Source organism: Pimephales promelas, chromosome 1 (genome assembly GCF_988280905.1).
Source record: "Pimephales promelas chromosome 1, fPimPro1.hap1.1, whole genome shotgun sequence".
Lineage (NCBI taxonomy): Eukaryota > Metazoa > Chordata > Actinopteri > Cypriniformes > Leuciscidae > Pimephales > Pimephales promelas.
Genome location: NC_142769.1, coordinates 35,918,611 through 35,941,617, shown reverse-complemented (window position 1 = coordinate 35,941,617; position 23,007 = coordinate 35,918,611). Strand labels below are relative to the sequence as shown.

Genomic DNA, 23,007 nt, shown 5'->3' with positions numbered 1-23,007 from the left:
GAAACAAATGATGTATAATTACATTTTTAGAAGATATGAGGCTTTTAGTGTTTACTTTTTTGACATTACTTTAATCTTTTGCCAAAGTTGCACATGCCTACTGACTAATAAATGTAATGTATCACTCGAGCTATATGTATCTATCTGTTTCAAGCAATTTCAAGCATGCTAAGAGTCCCAAAAGTATCAAAAAAGAATGTTAAAGTTTGATTTGTTGCCACAGCAACAGTATCAAAGATATCAAGAATCCATTCACAGGTCTACATCTGCTGTATTTTTACATTATACAGATGAAGTTTGAAGCAAATCGGTTAAAAATAAGAGGGTGATATCAAAGCATTTTGAAAGTGACACACTTCCTGCTGCCAGTTGGTGGCGCTATAACTTTGACTCACAATAGTCACATCCATGTAATCAGCCTCTTACAGTGAACACACTGCTGAAGTTTCATCAAGATCAGTTAATGTATGCTGAAGTTATAACACACTTCCTGTTTCACGTTTCTCGCCATAATTTTGTTTCCTCGCCACGGCCAAACCATTCGAGATATCAAAAATCCCCTCGCAAACTTTCATCCTCAATGCCTTGACTTCATGCTGACCGAGTTTCGTGCCGTGTGTTTGAATTCTCTAGGAGGAGTATTGCACATTCCACTGCGAGCGTTTTACAAACAAACCTCAATAGCCGACTTCCTGTTTGGCTGGGGTAAAAAGTAAGAGCGTGAGGTATAGATGAAACGATGAGATCAACATGTGTACCGAGTTACATATTATTACATGCAAGCGTGTTTGATTTATGGACCAAGTGTTCGGACCCCGTTCCAGGGGGCGCTGTCTAGCCCCCCTGCCACACCCAGGTACCATCTTCAGCCCGGCTCTGATGGCTGTGGGATCGGACCTGTGTGCAAAGTTTCAAGAGTTTTCAAACCCGTTAAGGGCCCCAAAAGCCGCTAAGAGTCTCAAAATCATAAAAAAAAAGAATTTTAAAGTTTGATGCGTTGCCACGGCAACAGTATCAAAGATATCAAGAATCCATTCACAGGTCTTCATCTGCTATGTGTTTACATTATACAGATTAAGTTTGAAGCACATCGGGTAAAAATAAAAGGGTGAGTTCAAAGCATTTTGAAAGTGACACACTTCCTGCTGCCAGTTGGTGGCGCTATAACTCTGACTCACAATAGTCACATCCATGTGATCGTCCTCTTACACCGAACATACTGCTGAAGTTTCATCAAGATCAGTTAATGTATGCTGAAGTTATAACACACTTCCTGTTCCACGTTTCTCGCCATAATTTCGTTTCCTCGCCATGGCCAAACCGTTCGAGATATCAAAAATCCCCTCGCAAACTTTCATCGTCAATGCCTTGACTTCATGCTGACCGAGTTTCGTGCCGTGAGTTTGAATTCTCTAGGAGTAGTACTTCAAATTCCATTGCGAGTGTTTTATGAACAACCCTAAATAACCGACTTCCTGTTGGGCTGGGGTAAAAAGTAAAAGCACGAGGTATAGATGAAACGATGAGATCAACATGTGCACCGAGTTTCATATTATTACATGCAAGCGTGTTTGATTTATGGACCAAGTTTTCGGACCCCGTTCCAGGGGGCGCTGTCTAGCCCCCCTGCCACGCCCGGGTACCATCTTCAGCCCGGCCCTGATGGCCGCGGGTTCTGACCCGTGTGCTAAGTTTCAAGAGTTTTTGAGCATGGTAAGGGCCCCAAAAGTGCCCGAATAGTCGTATAAATAATAATAATAATAATAATAATAATAATAATAATCCTAAGGAAAACAATAGGGCCTTCGCCCTTTCAGGGCTTGGGCCCTAATAATAATAATAATAATAATAATCCTAAGGAAAACAATAGGGCCTTCGCCCTTTCAGGGCTTGGGCCCTAAAAATAATCGGAAGGAAAACAATAGGGCCTTCGCCCTTTCAGGGCTTGGGCCCTAATTATTATAATAATAGAGAAGAAAAATAATCGCAAGGAAAACAATAGGGCCTTCGCCCTTTCAGGGCTTGGGCCCTAAAAATCTTATCAGTTTCCACAAACATATTAAAGGGTTACTTCACCCATTTGCATTAAGCTTCGTATCTTTAGAAACCCAGTCATATTTCCTGTCGCAACTGTTTTCAACATTGATGATAAGGAACAAATGCAACTTTGCCATCACAGGAATAAATAAATGTTTTACATTAGAGAGTAGTTATTTTAAAGTGTAATATTTCACAATATTACTTTACTGTATTTTTGATCACATAAATGCAGCCTTGGTGACTATAAGATACTTCTTCCTAAAGCCCCAAACTTTTAACAGTTTTGTATGTTGTAGATTCATCTATAATAATTGAACACTGATATAATGTTTGCAATGCACATGAATTGTTGTGAGCAAGGATTTTTGAAGTAAACAGATGTCTTTAGAACCTTTCTGGTTCTTAAGCTTTTAAGACCACAATATCATTGTGTCATAAAGTTATTTCGTCATTAAAGTAGTTTTTATTTAGACTATATTTCACTCACTCTTATTTATTCTCACATTATTGATATTTTAAAATAAAACACAAACTAAAATCAGTCATTTTAAATACAGGTGAATTTCAGCATCCTAAAGTTGTAATGTACATTATAAAAAATAGATATTAATTTGGGGATTTTCTAAAGATTACCTTTACCAGTGTTATTAAATGAATGTTTTTAAACTATAACTTGAAGTGAGCATTAGATGGTAATCAAAGGCAAGTTAGGCATAAAATTTATACTTGGTGCATTATACTTCAAAAAGCCTAATGGCTTTCTGATGGCTTTTTTATTTTTTTCTAGAAAAAAAAAGAAAAAAGTATGTCTTCGTCAAACTCTGTGGATTGTTTTAGTCCTGCCTTTGGTAACATTTGAGTAGAATGTATCCATTCAGATTGACCTCCTACTGACTGTTCCATTTAAACCAGTCTACCACTCCCTACACACATGGAAGCCTAATGGTGCCTAGTCATCTCAACAAAACATGGCTGTTGTCTCATGAATGGTGTCTTTTTACAAACCCACACATCTCTCTCTCTCTCTCTCTCTCTCTCTCTCTCTCTCTCTCTCTCTCTCTCTCTCTCTCTCTCTCTCTCTCTCTCTCTCTCTCTCTCTCTCTCTCTCTCTCTCTCTCTCTCTCTCTCTCTCTCTCTCTTTCTGTCACTCTCTCTGTTAGGCCTCTTCTTGTTATCATGTTGCTTTGATCCATTGACGTGTAACGTTTGCAGCACAATGCAACAAGAGAGAATTCCTGTGCCGAAATCGATCCGACCTCAAGTACACAGTTTGCTTCACTTGCAATATTTATTATCTTCTATCCCTGCTTTAGCCATAGAAACAATTTAATACTTTAGCTCTGCTATAATTGTTGTCCAAATTCAAAGCTATGAAAAAAACAACCCAAGGTGTTCTGATCAAACATGCCACCAGCTTAAACACCCCTTTTCTAACAGGATGTAAACACAGGAAGCCTGGTCACATGGTATATAAATATTTGATGCTGTTATTTTAAGATGCAGACTGTCTTTTAACTTGACTCGGGTCAATCAATCAAGTAGATTTGATGTCAAGTGTGTATTATTTTTAGTGGCATGCTATGATGTGAGCTCTTATGTGTTGTCTTTTCTGAAATCTCAAAACCATCACTATCAGGATATAATGTATAAAACCATCACGTTTTGCAGATTTAACAATTACAAAAATCATTTTAAAATGTATCAGTTTTTTTAAATGATTTTGAAAGAAATATTGTGCGTACAATTTCAGTGTGGTGTTGTCTTGCTGCTTTCATATAGTGCATCTGCCAAACTACCATGTGTATTTCCTTCCCATCAGCAGTCTGGATTGATCTTTTGCTGTGTACTGGTTGATCTGAGAGGATGAGCTGCTGGTTAATCACTGTAGATTGCTGATCAGACACATGTTGATATGTTGTCATGGCCATTTACAGACCAGGCTGCTTGTAAAGCGGAAGTTGTTTGAAATTGAATTTGCGAGTGGGCGAACGCCTGTGAATATGTGAGTCTGAAGATGGGTGATAAGAGATTGCGGCTTCATACCAAGGTCTTAAAGTCCCTCTGTAGTCAATACTTTTTTCCCTTTAAACTCATCTTTGATATCCACCAAGAACATCTAACGATAATGATAGTTCTAAAAATCATTCTAAATATAAAAGAATAGCAGAGTCCACTCTACAACTATAACGATAACAGCACAGAGACACGATTACGTTGGAATGAATCACGATTTTTTTTCCAGCTGATGAATGATAAAAACATTGACAAGAAATTTGAATTCATCGTACTTTAAGGACAAGTACCCCCCCCACACACCTCCACATTGGTTCCAAAGGTGCATTGGAACAAACCTAACTTTAGTTTACAAAGACCTTAAACTCACCGAGTGGTCAGGAGTGTTCACTGATATGCTCAGTTGTCCACAAAAATTGTCCTCCCCTGAATGCCTGCACTCACATTGCACTTTAGCATTCCACGCCTTTAGCACACTTACTTTATTATGCAACAATTTGTTTTGAAGAAATGTGCTCTCCTTAATAGATTGTCTAATAGATCTATCACTTGCACAGCAATTTTCACTTAAAGGGTTAGTTCACCCAAAAATGCTAATTATGTCATTAATGACTCACCCTCATGTCGTTCCAAGCCCGTAAGACCTCCGTTCGTCTTCAAAACACAGTTTAAGATAGTTCGAGAGCTTTCTGTCCCTCCGTTTAAAATGTATGTACGATATACTGTCCTTGTCCAGAAAGGAAATAAAGACATCATAAAAGTTGTCCATGTGACATCAGTGGGTTAGTTAGAATGTTTTGAAGCATCAAATACATTTTGGTCCAAAAAAAACAATATTAATACAGTATATTAAAATAATAAAATGTTTTAAACTGATTACTCTGCTAACTAAAAGCATTATCAGATTAACCAAACTATCTAATTGTTAAATATGCAGTTGTATGATGGACGTTTAGAATTTTGTGAATTAAGACATTCACACTTTCTGTAAAGAAGGTGGGTGCAGTCATAAACGAATAACTTTTCTCAGAAAATCAGCTGGCTGGTCTACTGTTTTAACGGCTTGACGTATAGTGAAGTGTTCACCAATATTTTGCCTGAGTTTCACAGGGCCCAACCTCCATCTTAGCTAGCCTGCACCCTGACCTACAGTAACCCAGTCCCAGCTGTGAGACAAAACCTGCTCACTGCGCTCACACAAGAGCTGGAGTTTGTTTTCTTCTCCCTCACTCTTTCTCTCAGCAACTTGATTATTCAACATACATCTCTGTTCATTTGAGCGCTTAATGTGTCTGGATGCGAAAAGAGGAGGAATTGCCATGTTTAGAATGAAGCAATGTGTGTTTCTTTATTTCATTTAATTAGTGTGTGACTTATTTTGAGTTCAACCAAAGACGGAAGTAAAGATGTTGGCTGCAGCCCACAACTTTAAACCATGTTCTAAATTAGTGTACATGTGTTTCGCTCATTTTGACTACTCGGTCAAAATAAGTTCTACTAAGTTCAGCCCCCCCACCCCCCATAAAATGAATTTCCGTTTTCAGCACTGTACATGATGATTTGATGCCTACATTTGTTTGTAGCATTTAAAACAATTGATTTTAGTTTTAATACTATAACACTATTTTTAATTTATTTAAACCTAATTGTATTTTTTTATAGTATTGGTCATTTATTGGCTATCTGCCATAGCATAACACAAATAATATCCAATATATAATTATTATATACAATAAATAGTGATTGTATAATTATGAAATATATATACAATAAATAAATTGTCTATCTTTCAAAATATTTCCTATTTGCTATGATGTCAGAGTAGTTGGGTACTTGTGCCTAGTTTCCTAGTCGAGGCCCGTTCACACCAAACTATAAAGAGATATAACTACATTTGCATCCAAACCAACGTTCTGTCAACATCCCCTTCTGTTTACTCTGAACAGCATGCGCTGCAGTTAAATTGTCTGCCATTTTAAATCCTCAAGCTCTTTTAAGTTGGGTGGATTCTGTTCAGCTGTCAATATTTTGATTGTTCATCTGCTTGAAAATTCGGACTATATCGTTCCTCTTTGTTGTCATTATAGCAACTGTTAGTGGACTTCCCTATTTGGAATTAGATTGTTTGTAAAACTTTATAGTTATTGTCCTTGGTGTCAATGTCTCTTTAGAATTATATTAGATCCACTCCACCCAAAACCTGGTGTTTCTGCATCCTGAAAGCCTATCATATGTTGGCTACTGGTACACCTGCCTTTGAACTCTGCTTATTTCCTCTTTGTGTAAAAAAAAAAGAGAGAGAGAGAGAGAGAGAATGTTCAGGACTCTCAGCATGCATGTGCACTCGCGGTACATGGTAAAAGTTTATGTGACTGTTTAGTCAGCACAACCGGTCATTTCTTTTAATAGGGCATCATTTTTCAACCAACATGAAAGGAGAGTCACAGTAGCTTCTCAGGAGAGGGTTTTCCCTGGAAGGCCATTATGAAGGGGCTCAAGTGTGTGTTACATGAGTGGCCACTGGTCAGTGATCCAGAAGTTGCTTCTGAACTCTGCCTATGTGGAGACTGAGAGTGCAAAGTCTAATAAGACTCTGCTTGTGTGTTGTGGAGGAACTGTGGTGTTACAGCTTGTTTATTTAGCAGCCAGAAGTGTTTGATTGCAGTTTCATTGATGTATGTTTAGCTCTTGAAAATTTGGGTTGTGAGATAACAATATGGACACAATGGTACATGTTAAATAAAAGCATGTTGAAGCACCACCATCTCCTTTTAACATATGTTAAATATGTTAAAATGTGAGCTAGTCATCCTTTGCTGAGCTGATTGTACTCACTTCCTTGTTCCTTCTTTACAGGTGAAATAGTTGTGAATGAGGCGAACTTTGTAAAGAAATGCATCGGGACAGAAAGCTCTCAGGATGGCCTCTGGGGGAAACTTGTGTGTACCAACTTCAAGGTTTCCTTCATTCCCCATAATTCCTTGCCACTAAAGGTAAGCTCAGATTTATATTAAAGTCAGTGTTTATCTGCCTTGATTTGGAAGCCTATTGTCTAAAGATATATTTATTCAAAGAAGCCTCACAGCGACAATCAGCAGTGATTATAATATGGATTATTATTAAGCACTTACAAAACATGGTTTTGGTTTATGATATTGCAGGTCTTATTGAATGTTTACACAACATTTTAAACAAAAGATTTGCTTTTTCTGTTTGGTGAATTTTTTTTTGGTGAATTGCTGACTTGAACAATTCTGCTAGCAGAAAATAGTGTGTGAATTTTATTTATCTTGTTCAGCTATCTTCAGCAGGAAGTGGAAAATAATTCACCTTCTAGCCCAGAAACATCTCTTGTAGTTGAAGCAAAAGACTCTTTTCAAGGCCTGAATGTAGACATAGGATTGTGAGCATCATGGTCGGCATTTATTCTCCATTACTTGTTGGTGAGAATTAGAAACTTAACACAGTATGTGTAACGTCTAACACAAATTAAAGAATACAGACGTAGCCGGATCATTTCCATAATGACCAACGCAGTCTACCAAGAGAGAGCAGTTCGAATTAGGGTCTGGTTTAAGACATGCTTTTTTTGTCTGTAAATTTTGGACCAAATACCAGTAAATTGACGAGCGCAAACCGTAGTAAATCACCTTGCGTGATTCAGTTAAATATTCTCCTCCCATACATTTTGCGTCTGAATGGGAAACTCCTACAAATGCATACCATTACAAAAAGGTTAATTTCACTTAAGTATACTTAAGTAATTTTAAAGTATATTTTTAAATTCTACGTAGTAAGTATACTAATGTCAATATGTACAAGTAAACTTGTAAGTGTAGTATTTTAATACCGCTTGGGACTAAATTGGCCCACTTATAGTACATTAAAGTATACATTTAAGTGTAACCATAGTAAACTTAGGATCAATCCCAATTCACCCCTTGTTTTTTTTATATACACCCTTTGTCTGTATTTATAAATCAATTATTACTTTTCTCTTTGTTTATTAAAAACCATTGTATCAGCATTTACTGTATCAGTCAGTATGCCAGTCATAGTAATATAGTTGCATAATTTATAAAACCTAAAAGACAAAGGAAGAAAAACATTGATATTGTTTATTTTCTTTAGACAATTTACAATATCACTCAATATTACACAATACTTATTATTAAATACTACTACACATTTGCTGGTAGTAATGCCGTGAATGAGTTTCACAGTACCTTCAGTGACAGTCCCAACTCTGCCTTCTCTAAAAAAAACCAAACATTTTTATCAAGGTAAAATCTACACAGTTCCCAACGAAAGTATTGTTTAGTGTACAACATGTTGATGATTAGCGAACAGGCTGTCGATTCATTAAATGATTAGCTATTTCCTCACAAAGGCTGTTTATTCAACGTAGTGAAGCCTCTCCATCATTGATATCCATTAAAAAACGTCTTCTTGTCTCCTTCCCTGCATACTGCCAAAGCCGGACCGGTATACTTTTTTGGCTAAATGTTGCAGGGTGCCTTCCAGTGGCTTTGAATGAACCTACTAATGACTTACAGTACATACACTGTCGTTGACTCATTAAACTGGAATAATATTTAAACAAAAAATACACACTTCAGCTTTAAGAATTGATAAAACGGGTCCACATTAGATACACAAACATATAGGTGAAATTGTTTACAGTTTTATGCATTTATACAATGTAATACAGTTGATTATATTGGTGTCATGAGTATTACTCCCTACTAGAGTGGATAAATGTGGCATAAAAGGAGGGAAATGCATACCCTGTCTTTCAGACCATTTCATGGAAAAGAATCCAAAGTTCTTTTCCAGAGCGGTGAAATCTTCTGCACATATTAACCTCTATAGTCACTCCTTGCTGTCACGCAGCTTTCAAACAAGCTAAACTTGTTAATAATCTCTCTAAGACAACCGATAATCAGCCTTTACTAAGAAAAGAAGGTAAATTGTTACATTATTTAAAGGTTGAATCAGCATTTGTGGATGACGTCACTTCTGTTTGTGTTTGAAGCGAGATCCCAAACCAAGTAAGCTCGCCCCTCCCTCCCGTTTCGTGTATCATGAAAAAAAAAAAAACGATCAATATACGCGCAAGTTCTCTCCACCTTTCAATTGTCTTCCTGATAACTATTTGTGTTTTGGAATAAACACAATGGTATTCCCTCGCCCTAATCGTCCTCCTCTTGGGGATTGACTCAGCAATGTTCAATTTCTCTTCTTTGTTGATAGACGCTGGCTTCTTCTTCAGTTCAGACTAAAGGCCAATTTATACTTCTGCGTAGGGTGCGCGCAGTAGGTACGGCGTAGCATACGCACAGACGCGTCCCATTGCGCGTACCCTTCGCCGTCGCCTGACGCGCACCTCCTCAAAAATGTAACTACACGTCGCGACGACGCGGACCGCAAGATCAGTGATTGGTCGGCTTGGTAGCATCGCATTTCCTCCTACGCATTTCCGCACGTACCTTCTCACGCATTTCCATCACTGTCTATGATTTCCACACGTACCATCTCCTCCGACGTCTTCTCTCATTTCTGCCTTTCAGTTTTAGTAATTTCACTAAAGTGAACTGTTTTTCCACCTCAATAAGCTCCAACTCCAACATGATCCACTCTCTTTCAATCGCTATGGGCTATATGCACGCATAAGTTCCGCATTTGACGTAAGGATGCTCGTCCATTTCCGCTTGTGTAGATTAAAGCGAAGGAAAACCGGAGAAAACGGGATTATGGCAGAGTCTTCAATATTTACTGTCCTCCCGTCTTTGAAACGAAACGTACATACGTTTAGATGTAATTTTATATATAGTTATGTTTATTTAATATAATTTGAAAAAGAAGCATAAACACAACGAGGGGTGTCTGTTTTATCTGTTTTTGTGACTAACGTTTCATTAGTATAACCATGGAGTATAAAACTCAATATAAATTCTCGGTATTGCATTGGACTCTATGATCGGCGGAAGTTATCGAGCATCCTTAATCCTTCACCGGAAATAACGCCGTGCATAGAGCCCATTGCTTGTAGTAACCTAGCCGCGAGGAATCTAAACACAGTGGAACATTAAAACTCTCCGCCGCCAACTAGCGTTTCGGAGCAGTACTGCAGAGCAACAAGACCTGAACGCAGAAGTATAAATGCTCATAACGGCGTCGCCTACGTGCGTAGCCAACGCCGCACATTACGGCGTACCCTCGACGCAGAAGTATAAATTGGCCTAAATTGGCCTTGCGTGCAGCCGCTCACGAGCGCAAAACCTCAAAACACCCACCCCCTCTCAGTGATTGGTTGGAACACTATTTATTATTTATTTTGGTTTTGAGTGGTTTGTGAAACCAATTGTTTTTGTTTGCAGATCTCCGAGCTTACAGAGACGCGTTTTTTGACGGCCGGTTTATGGGGCGGGCAGCTATCGGATCGTTAGGAAAGATTAGATGAATGTGATCATTTATGTTTGGACCTTTTTTTCGGGCCTGAAGGCTGATACAACCTTTAAACCTAAAAAAGTTCACCCATTACATCTGTTCAACTTCATATGGATGCCAGCCGTAGCTCATTATGTTCTCTTTGCAGGATAATGTCAACAAAACGATTATATGCAAGTGAATTAAAAATAATCCTCGTCTTTTTTTACTGTTCACAGAGATTCCAGTGCACCCACCGTCTCCTGGGCGAGCATGATGTCTCACTGGCTTGTGTGGAGCAGGTAGTAACAGGTAATTCAACAGCACATGAACATTCTTCACCATGCTTAACAACACCTGCTGACCACCTGCCACTCTTCAGGCTTTTTCTGAACTTAGTAGTTATAGGGTGCACACACTATAGAGGAGAGAAATACTGCTTGAAATACACTATAGGCAGGATTTCATAACCCCAAACTGTTATTTGATCTTCCCACATGCATACAACATAATCAAATCAGTTTCCTGCACTTGCAGTGAACTTAGCAATCTGTGTTTTTAACAATTTTATAATATTGTATTTGATGCTAATAGTAAAAACTTTTGCAATGTTTGGTTCGATGTTCGCAAAAAGTCATCCGTAATTTTTATTTATTTTTCACTTCAAATTATAGTTTGTAAAGTTGCGATTCAAGTTTTGGTTTGAAGCTTAAATTGTTTAAATTTAAAGAGAATTAAAATGATTGGAAAATAATACTTCCGTCCAGGGTCTCGAAAAAGTGACCGATCATTGTTGTGCTTGACGTGGTTTTGCACTGAGATCTTTGTTCTTAATTTTCTGCCGTTCTCTCCTTTCTCCTTGTTTTCAGTGCCTGCAAATGTGTTTTTATACAGTCACTCACTGGTTTCCTTCTTTTTAAACTTGGGTTGTTCTCCATCTCTTTTCGGTAACACTTTATTTCGACGGTCCACTTTAAGTAACTGCAACTACATGTCATCTAACTCTCATTACAGTATTAGTAGACTGTCAGCATAATGCTGGCACTTTATTTTGATGCTCCCTCTACACACATTCTCCTGACTATATGGCAAGGCAAGTTTATGTATTTATATAGCCCATTTCATACACTATGACAATTCAAAGAAATTAAAAGAGATATATGTTACAGTTATAAAATGAATTAAAAGAGTAAAAAGATGAGACATATATGGACTTCTCATCTGGTAAATCACAACTCCCAGTTTAATAAGAGACTTTGCAAGTACATATCATCTTACCTTAACCGTAATATAACAGTCTTCTACAGTCTACTTATACTATAATGACAGTCAGTTGATATGTTACTTTGTTACTTTGAAAAATAAAGTGGAAAGTGGAAAAAAGCAAGGACATATGAAAAGTGTAACCTCTCTTTCTACCTGAGTACTAAGTTTAATCTCCATTTGTGTGTTCTCCCAGCATTTGTTTTAACATAACTAAAACAATCATGTGTCCTAGATAAATGACTGTAACCATGCATAAAGCAATGCATACATTCTTTATAGTGTAGTGTAGCTGCAGAACCTGTTTGTGTGGCTGTTTTTAGCATAGCTGTAGATGAGCTCATCCAGCCAGACTGCAGCCTGAGCCTGGCCGTGATTAAACTTGTTTGTGTTAGATCCTTTGCACTCCCCCCATTGCTGACTTAGCCCCCCAAGTGTTGAATTGCTGTGCTAAACAGATAGAGCATGAAGCCTTAGCCACCCCCCTCCTTTTTTCACTGTCTGTCTGTGTGGATTCAACAAAAAGACCTTTATAAGAGATTCAGGCAGGGAAAAAAACACTCTTTGAGGCTTCGATCTGTCAGTAAGGCAGAGTGACCCCTGCAGTCTGGGAGAGTGCCCTTGAAGGCCATCTATACTGTATTAATTACGGGACTGAAAGCTAATTTTGAACCACATCCAACAGACCTTATCTGCTCATTTTTTACATTTTTTTATAATACGAGTTTCTTACAAAAGTATTACTTATACTACACCTTTATCTACAACACAATGAGCCTTCAGTAGTTTGGTGACATTTCACTATAAGCTTCTGTATATTTACATTTATCAACATGAAATTACAATGAACAATATTTTTGAAGCACGTATTAATCTAAGATATGTATTAATCAACATCAGTTGACTTTTTTATTATGAACAACATCAATTAACCAACAGAATTAGACATTTTGTGCCGTGGTCTTCGTATAGAATTATACGCACAAAACGTATCGGACTTGGATCCACTTGAATTCTTCACAGAATGCTGTATTTTAAAGCGACATGGAGGAGATTAGGTGGAGAAACGGTTAGAAAGACACCATTAGATACAGCACTGGCAGGTTGAAGAGATAACAACATAAAGTACACACTTTTCAAACTACACATCCTCGTACGATTATGGTCGCTGTTTTGCTTTAATATCAGTTTTATAAATCTATTATAGACTGTGGCTGTCAAATGCGGCAAAGGCTTTGGATGAGCTGTGATATAAACGAAAGGTTATTGGCCGTTTAAAAAAAAAAGGGAAAGAGCTGCTCGATATATATCTTGGCCTGTCTTCCTCTTTCAATGGAAATTACGTCAACATCAAATAATGCTGTGCGTTTCAAGGCACTTCATTTTGTCAAAAGTGATTTTAATCTAATTTTGAGAGTTTTAAAATTGTACAATACATGTATAAACAACATGATTGTGTGATATTGCTGTTTAATACACCAGTTTTGCTAACATTAAAGTTAATATGAGCCTTTCTTCTTTCTATCCAGTTGGATATACATGATATTTGGGTAGAGGAACTCCTCTTATGATAAAGTGGTCTTAATTATCACTTCTGTATTCTTTGGTAGTGACTTTAGGGAAGGAAAACTGCCTTTATTATTTTTCGTTGGTTTTTTGTTGTTGTTACTTTATTTGTACCGGGTCATGATTTTTTTTTTTTTTATGCCTTCAGACTCTTTGCTGGAATATTATCTAATACAGATTACACATAATACAGATTATACTCCCCCCTGCTCACTAGCACATGTAATATCCAATAGTGTGATTAGAAAACTTGGCAGTAACTACACGTTCTCTGACACATGTTGTTGAAGTGTTGTAGTGTTTGTGCAAATGACAAGTTCAATTCTGCCACAATCTTGTTTTCCCATCGTCCCCCCATCATTACCCGTCCTCTTTCTTTTCATCACTATCAGTAATGGTTACAAAATCCAAATAAGATTGTTTTGTGTGTGTGTTTTTTTAATAGTGAATGATGTAAAGGGGAAGCAGAAGATTTTAGGATCCAATCAGAAGCTGAAATTTAACCCTACAGAGCTTATCCTTTACTGCAAAGACTTCCGCATCATCCGATTCCGCTTTGATGAAGCTGGACCCGAGAGTGCTAAAAAGGTACTACACACACAATAAAATAACTAGCCTCACAGCCTCTTGCACCCAAACACACTCCCACACATGCTCACACTCCTCCTGCCACTTTTGGATTAGTCTTAGAGAGGATTAAGAGCTAATAGGGTTGTCTGCAGCCCCTGCTGAAGTCTGGATGTTTTTTCCCTGAAGTAAAATTTGTAAACACGTATGAGAAATTCCTTCATGTTGTTGGGTCCAGTCCTGGAATGAAGTGGATTTATGATTTGTATTAATTTCAGTCAGTGTTCTGCCCTTTTGTGTATGCGGTTTTATGGACACATTTCGCCTTGATCTTTTTTTCTTTTTTTGTCTGTGTCCCACTTAAGCAAGAATCTTTTCCTAGAAGTGTAGGCCTGTGGTGTTTCAGGAAGTCTCTTCTCTCTTCGTCTCCCCTTCCCTACTGAGAGGTTGTAGGATGAGTGGATTATAGTTTTTCTCCTTACCTAGACAGCACTGCTTTCATCCACCTTCTTTGTCTGGTGGACACTGATCCCACAGCAAACCAGTGGCATGTGGTAGATTCTGAAATGCGCATACAAAGCCCTCATCAAATCAAATCAAAATGTATTTATAAAGCACCTTAAAAAACAAAACACTGAGTTGTACCACAGTGCTGGGTCAATTTCAAAGGGATAATATAAAATACAATAAAATACATCTAAAAAAGAGAATTTAAATCATGGTTTCCTGATTATGTGCATATGAGATCCCATTTACGTTATATTTTTACATTGCTTCAAAATATAATATAACAGTAAGTAGCAGTAAGCATATTCAAAATATATGATAACAGTCAGTCGCAAGAATCTTGTGTTAATTCAATTATTAAAGGCATAGTTCATCCAAAAATAACAATTCTGTCATCATTTACATATTTTTCGTCTGTGGAAATTATTTTAAGAATGTGTTTATTCATTTATTTTTTTAGATACAATAGAAGATAAAATGGTTTGGTTACAAATATAAGGCGAAATTTAGTGATGCTCCGATTGATCGGCGTCAATCATGATCAACAGATATTGGCTAAAAATAGCTTGATCGGCGAACCCCAAAGAGCGCCAAGGTTCAAAGGTAATTGATCCTTTGCAGGGAGTTTGATTGACAGGCGATCTGCCATCCACCATTTTTGTCTGACAAAACCGTCAGGAGAGTTAGTAGATTAATGTTGGTGGATTTGAACTTGAAAAATGGAGTGTACTGATGTCTTTCCGCGGTTAAAACAACATTCCTTCTTATGTTCTTTCATGTTTCTTTGATGCTATAAATTGACTAAGGAAGAGATGATTGGTTCTCAAGCAGCTTTAAGAGGCTATAGCGATCTGACACTTATTGTTTAAAGGGGTCATGAACTGGCTTTTTAAATTTATTTATATTGTCGTCTGAGGTCAACTTATGACGTTCGCTTGGTTTTTACATTAAAAAACATCAAAATGAATAAGTATCAGGCTATTTTTTACCCTAGTTTTGAGCCCAGCTCAAAAACGCTCGGTTTTTATGGGTGTCTCGCACTGAACACTTGGAAGTTAACACCCACTGCTGTGAGTGGATAACAGTTTTGCATATTATAATGAGTTTCACTCTCGATCCGGTTTGTTATCACGAGGTAGGCTTATGTTATTTAGCTATGCGTGTAGGCGTTGATCTTCTTCTGCAGGGTTGGTGTTTTATCCTCTTTGACGTCATAGTTCCCCACTTTAAAAAACGAGTCATTTGCTGAGCCTGGTGTCAATAAAAGCTTTTATTGGACTAACAAGGACGTTTTCAGTTCTGAAACTTACAGAATATTCTTATATGTCACCTCTTAGATGTCAAAAGCTCAAGGAAATTTTGATTTCTCAGTTCATCACCCCTTTAAATATCTTAAAAAAATTACCAAAGTTAATACTTTGTTTCATATCAAATGTAACCTGCTCTGTCCTGTCTGTCGGCACGTTGTCAGTGCCCTCTTTTCTCTGCGATGTATATTTACATGGTGTGTGGCGATAGAGTGGCGTGTCTTTTTTTTTTTTTTACTTTTCTCTACTGACTTAAAAGGACAAAAAATGCACTGCAGTAAAGCGTTCGAAAGTTCCCACCAAAACCATCAGAGGGTCTCTGCCTCATAAAATAAAGCATGTTCTGTTGAGGAATGTCTCTCCCTCCCGTTATATATATTTGTGCCATAAAGAAGATAAAAAGAGCTCTTTATACAAGATCAGATCATGCGATGAAGTCCGAGTTCTGTGACTCACACCGGCCTACAAACCCATCCTGTTGCTCCACAACAGCTGCTGTTGCCAGGCAATGTGGAACTTTGTGTAAAACGAACATTCCACATTGTGCTCCTGACTCAAAGGCTGTCAGTATAGGAGAACGGCCTCCTGTTCGTCATTCCTGCAGCATAATGAGCCCTGATTGGCCATTCCTGTAGCATGACTCAGAGCGAAATGAATGGTTTCCACAGCATCTTTGGAATGATTGTTAGTCATCATTTATTAGTCACTAGAATCTCAAAGGCTGCACTAAGAGCTGTTTATATTTTTGAAAGCTGAAAAGGGAGTTTTCCTTTCAGTAATGGGAAAAAGACCGTGAGGGAAGCCAAGCTTTTCACCTGCAGTTATCCACCAAGTACAGGGCCCAAAATCTAAGGGGAATAACTGGAGGTACAGGAGGAGTGAAGTAAGGGGGGGATAAGGAAAAAGAGATGCCAGAGTTCAGCTCTAAACAGTCTGCCAGCTCCTGAGAATGTGTGAAGGAAGGGGGAGAAAGGGGCAAGAAAAGCACCACAAAAACAAGAGGAACAAAAAGCCCATTGAGCGCGCTTCTCACTTTCTGAGCGCTTAGCAAACACACACATTTATCCTGAAGTTCCGTTCCAGAGCTTCTCTGATGCTTTTGTTGCTCAGTGCCACTGAATGCTAAACCATGGAGCTTATGTGAAGGGCAAGTAGAGTGCGTTTCCTTGACAGCAATGCAAGGCGCACTGCTTATTCATATTCTGCTACTAGTATTATGGAGGAGCCAAGTGATATCTCAGATATCTCTAGATACCTCAGCTCAGATTGGACAAAAATGGAACTAAATGTCAAATATTGTATTTGGATCATGGAGGAGGGATTATTTTATGTGTGCTTTTGGGTTTTAATGAGCCCTTCAGCAGAGTACCTGCCTTCAAGGAAGAACTGGTAATTTCATAATATCCCGTTGGAAATTACAGAGCTGCTGTTCACATCACTTGTCTGTTGTGTTTCCATAATTGTAACTATTAATTCCCAGCATTTCTGTCCCTAGAGCAGGTTTTTCTTCTTCAGTTTCCTATACCTATCTCCTTAGGAAAACACTTCTAAAAAACAAGCAACTGAAATGTCAGTTTTTTTTACCAGTACAAGCATTCAATCCTTTCTTTGAGAAGCACAAGATTCATTCATTCATTCAGAATGCGATTTTGCATTGAAATTATGTGTAATGAAAAAAGCACAGGGTCTAGAGATGTGTTTTTCCAAGGTTGTACTTCTTTTAACTTGAGTGCTGCTTTCTTTTTATAGAACACAGTGAATGTCGTGTCATATGGAGCCCCTAAAGGGACATGTTGAGGAAAACAAAATGAGATGGGATGAAAAATTATTTGGCAGTGTCACGTTTTGGTTTTGTTTCATGATCTTGTTTCATGACTGTCATGTGATCCCCTGTTTTAGTCTTGTGATCCTTCCATGCGTTCCCTTGCCTTATGTTTCATGTTCTGATTGGTTGATTGTCTTGATTATGTTCACATTTGTCACATTTGTCTCATAGCCCTGTATATTTAAGCCCTCATGTTTGTCTTGTTCCTTGTCAAGTATTATTTCCATGTAACTACTGTGGTCGTGTCCATATTTATGTTTTGAGTTCTTTGCATGGCATGAACTCAAGGCTAAATGACAAGACAAGGGCAGATCTTTGCCAAGGTGGGCACATGTCATGTCATCACAGTATGTAAATAAACTGCCCTTGGGTTGGACATCTGGTACAGGCAGTACTTTTGCTTTCACTCATAAATGGTTTGCGTTCCCCCAACACAAAAGTTTTGCAAGTGAAAGCAAAGTTTCTCTGGGGAACTCAAACATTTTGCAAGAGTATGCCTTGTTTATGAAATAACAAGTGTATGACTTGTTGTTTTCCCTCCCTTCTCATATTTTTCAACCACCTCTGTTGTGTCAGTTGTAAGATGCTGCAAAAGACACAAGCGCTCAAACACATCCCTCTACCACGTTCACCTAGAAAAGCAATGGAAAGCATTAAGTGGAATGCAAAAACACATTAAGTGAAAGACCCCTTATTTGAGTTTTCTGAGTTTCAACACTTTTACCCAAAAATATAAATTCTCTTATGTTACTCACCTTAATGTTGTTCCAAAGCCATAGGTTCATCTTTGAAACGCAAATGAAAATGCGTTTAGTCTTAGATCCAAAGTCTTATGGGTTTTGTATGACATGAGGGTGACTAAATAATGACAGATCATTTTTGGGAAAGCTATGAATTATGTGGCACATACAGAGAGTGCACTTATTAAAGACTAATCTGTAAAATACAGCAAGAGAAATGTATTTCTTAACTGTGTTGTAAAGGTAAAGGTCCAGCTTATCTTGTGCTCTGCGCTCAGTGTTTTTGAATATTTCCATGCCTGAATCCAACATGTGTGCCAAGAAAAGCTCATCTCAATTGATCTGACCAACAGGTGTTGCAGGAAAACACATTAAAGGGAGACAAATTCCCAAACTGCACTATATAGTCTTGGGTGTGGGGATATCAACCAGTTCGGGACCTAACTCTGGTTTGTGCCTAGAATTTAAATCAAGCAGTTCAGGTGGTATTTTTCCAGTGCCCTGTGGCAGGGATGTCAGTTATGATTGCTTATTTGAACACATGCTAATTTTCACTCCAAAAAGCCCATTCAAATCCCTTCCAAAGATTAGAGAAGTACATTTCTCATTTGTAATGGAGCATTTGGTATTTGTAAGGGTAAAATGGACTACAAACAGTTTGTTAGTATAGTAAATGACAAAATATTTGTATTGTGAGATGAAATAAGGAATTATATTTCAGTGTCATATTTTTGTTCTGTTACAGTGAAACTAACAATGAAGGTCATTTTGTGTGCTCCCACAGGTTTGTCTGGCCATCGCTCATTACTCCCACCCTGCTGACCCTCAGCTACTCTTTGGCTTTGAATACGTCGGAAAGCGATACCATGGATCAACGGGTATGAAAACACATGTGCAACTGTGACCGCAAATAATTGCCAAACTGAGTTGAGGTGTCCATACATTCAGCCTCCCTGCAAGTCAAAACATTAGGACACTTTCCAGGGAATGCAAAGAGCTCATGTGAATAGCAGGGCCTATATTAAGATTATTATGGCTGCTATTATTGGGCTGCATTGTAACAGTTTTAAGAAATGACAGAATGTAGGAGAATTCAGTTTAAATTAATGTTACAATATGTCGATCTGAATTCTGAAGAGAGAATTCAGATCGAATTATATTTTTATATATATACAGTATATACACTGCTGTTATGGACGATAAGGTTTTGTAATGTGTTTGAAAAGTCTCATGTTCACCAAGGCAGAATTTATTTGACACTGTTTATTGATCAGAATCCTTCAGAAATCATTCCAAGAAACATTTCTTATTATTATCAATGATAAAAAGAGTTGTGCTGCTTAATATTTAGTTAACTTATTTCAAGATTCTTTGATGAATTGAATTTTTTGATCAATCTTTCTGAATAAAAGTATTGTTTTCTTGAAAAAAACAAAAAAAACAAATTGTACTGACCCCAAACTATTGAACGGTAGTGTACTGTATATCTCCATTATCACTGTTATTTTGCCAATTCAAGGCCATAGAAGTTTTTTCATTTAAAGCTCCAGTCCGTAACGTTTTTTGGGTTAAAAAATTATAGTAACCAGTGTTCAAAACGATCTGCTTGCCGTAGCTCAATTAAAAACGGTAAGCTTGTAATAATGTTTTTAATTGCAGTGGTACTGGTGGATTTCTGCGAGAAATTCGAGCATGTTTTTGAATCATTACGTCACATCTGTACACAGAAAGAATGAGTCTCGGCTAGTAAGCTATATTGCGTGTGAGGATGCTGCAGGTGGAGATTTATAGCCTCTTCTCACTGCACTTGATATAATTAAACTTATTAATTTGATGCCGGATCCAGAAAGGTTCAAACGACAATCACCAATGACAACTGGAGATTCCCTTGTAAAATGCAAAAGACTTCATTCGGACTTCGGAGTGGGCAAATGAAAAAAGAGACTCTAACCAGCCCATGCGAAAACAAGGTTACATATCTGAAGGGCATTAAATGTAGTCACGCAATGCTGATGTTGTCAACATTAACAATTTGAGACCAAAGTATAATTTGCACGGTTTAATGTGATATGACAAGCGATTGTTACATTTAATCAGCGTGATTTACTGCAATGCTTTTTTCCCCCCTTTAGTTGGTCTGAACAAACCAACGTGTGGATGTTACTAACTTGTTCAGATGACATTTTTCGGTGAAAATTCTTATGATGGTCATACTTCTAAAAAGTAGAATCTGTGACCCTGAATGCCCGTATCCACACCGAATAACTGCAATTGCAGATTTCAAACGGAAATGGCGACAATGCAGCTTTAATGAGATTTATTATTAAAATGAAATTATGTAATTATTACATTTTATTATTATAATTTATATATTTTTAATTCTAATTTATTATAACATTAATGTGTTTAAGAAAAGGACAATTATTTAATGCACTAAGCATATCCTTAAAGAAAACACACCTCAGTAAACATGTCCCATAACCACCTGCAACTCTCACCTTTTCACCCCTCATGAGCATGTACATGTCTGGTTTGTTTAGATGAGACAGTGAATGGTGTTGACCCTGGTGGGGGTTTGCAGACCCCCCTGTTCGACTGCTCCTCAGACTGGGACAGAGAAATTAAGCGTACCGGTGCCTCTGAATGGAGGGTGTGTACCATAAATCAAGGCTATTTCATCTCACCCAGGTGAGTGCATATACAGAGAGTTCACATGTAAATAATGATCTATTTTGCAAACAGCTTTTATTATAAGCATCATAGGCTAAAGCTCATTGTTGCTCATGACTTTCATGTGGAAAGTAAATGTAACAGAAACACGTATGAGTATGTACAGTACAAATGGCTATTGTTTAAGTGATCATGAATTATGGTACACTTACACGACAATGATGTACTAAAAACGGAAAGGTGTTTCCTTTCTGTCCCTACATGTACAAACGACAACATTGTCAACATGATCCCTGTTCACGCGTATCTGCAACAAAGATTAAAAATGCTGTGTTATACATGCCACTTTGTAAAGAAACACTATGGACCTATAGACTGAACATGTAATACACATGCACATGACACCCCCATATTTAGAAATTCACGTTCTTTTAGTTTACATGGAAACAATAAAGGAATCATTTTTAATAACTTGCCCTTTGAAACCCCTTTTCTAAAGTTGATGTTTTCAGGCCCCAAAACACTGATGTAAATAAACGGCCGAAACACATAAAAGGTTTTCTGTTTTTAGTTGTAAACGGTGTTGTGTAAAAGGCCCTCTGTAGTCATCCTAATAAATCTCCTGACTGCATGAGGATAACTGATTAAATGATGACAGGTTCATATGAATCTGCTCAGACAGACAGGAATGCAGTAATCCTCTGGAATGAAAGCACTGATCCACATGCAGTTCAGTATCAGGTCATTGTGTTTATAATACTAACACAAAGAAGAGTCACGTATTTCATTGTGCTTGACAGTTTCAGGAGCTGTTTATGTGGAGTTTAACTCCTTTTTTTTGCTTTTTGCAGTCTCCCAGAGTTCTTTGTGGTTCCGGTATCTCTAGCAGATCAGGATCTGAAGCAATACGCCTGCTGCTTTTACTCCCAGCGCATCCCGGTGAGCGCCATTTACCTGACTGGATTATTGGTTTTAGAGTTAGAGGGGAGGAAATCTACAAATCACTTTTACTACCCCAGTCTGTTTTGCTCTTACTCTGAGAGAATGTCATTAGTTAGTGTCTTAATTTAAAACTTTGCAGAATGAAAAATCATGTCGTGTTTAAGCTTACTTGGTGGATGGATTTGCACTTAATAGTGCATGTGTGTCAACATACATAGGCGAATCTTTTGGAGAGTATTTATGTGTGTATGTGCTTTGGTTTGTAGTTATGGTGTTGGAATCACTCCAGTGGAAGCGCTCTGGTCCGTATGTCTAACATCAGTGACCCACTGCAGCAAAGGAAGGTGGAGCAGCGGTAAGAAAGAGAGACAAGAAAAACATTTCTCAGACAAGAAAAAATGTAAGGCAGGGCTTGATTTTCTCCAATGGGAATTGATTGGATCGTTGTGGATTGTTATTGCTGGGATCTCATGTGAGTGACAGGTTATCCTGCTCTTGTCATCAGAGAAGAGATGTCGCTGCAAGGGGGAATACAAGTTCTTTTGATTAAAGAATAGAAGCACACTTGAATAAAAAAATAATTTAAAAAAGATGTGCTCGGATAAATAATTTAATGAATACTGCAATATTCCATAATTTTTTTTTTAATTGTCAATTTTGATTTCATGGTGAATTTAAGGAAAAAAAGATTATTATAGATAGATTTGATAATATATTTTTGACAGTAATTTTCCCAAATATTATTTCATTTTGAAATTACATCAAATGTTGTGATTGTGCTTGTTTATTAATCTCAGATCGTATGAGCCTAGTAGGGTTGCCAGATCTGCTCATAGCCAAAGATACATTACAGGCTCTCATATTCTGTATTTATCACCAGTTAGCATTGGTTAAATCCTCTGTTTCTGTAGGATTTCCAGTGCCATCATTAAGAGTCACCCCCTGCGCAGTGATGTCTTCAAGTCGGATTTGGACAAAAACCTCCCAAACATCCAGGATATTCAGACTGCTCTTCTGAAACTGAGGCAGATCTGTGTTATAGGTAAATACTATCCTGTTGGAGAAAGGGGTGATTGCTGTACACACTCAATTGACTTTAACTGTAGGAAATACTTACCATGGTTATTCATGTTAATAA

The 23,007-nt window shown here is 37.7% G+C and overlaps 1 protein-coding gene across 1 annotated transcript in view; it reads left to right on the top strand.

The window, feature by feature from the left end:
• Positions 1–23,007, top strand: part of mtmr10 (myotubularin related protein 10) — a 50,069-nt gene that overhangs the window by 21,833 nt on the left and 5,229 nt on the right. Inside the window, exons 3-10 of the mRNA XM_089129563.1 lie at positions 6,910–7,046; positions 10,722–10,794; positions 13,757–13,899; positions 19,042–19,135; positions 20,798–20,945; positions 21,779–21,866; positions 22,136–22,224; positions 22,781–22,911. Of these exons, the coding sequence (XP_088985689.1) occupies positions 6,910–7,046; positions 10,722–10,794; positions 13,757–13,899; positions 19,042–19,135; positions 20,798–20,945; positions 21,779–21,866; positions 22,136–22,224; positions 22,781–22,911 (903 nt within the window). The remainder of the gene's footprint in view (positions 1–6,909; positions 7,047–10,721; positions 10,795–13,756; positions 13,900–19,041; positions 19,136–20,797; positions 20,946–21,778; positions 21,867–22,135; positions 22,225–22,780; positions 22,912–23,007) is intronic.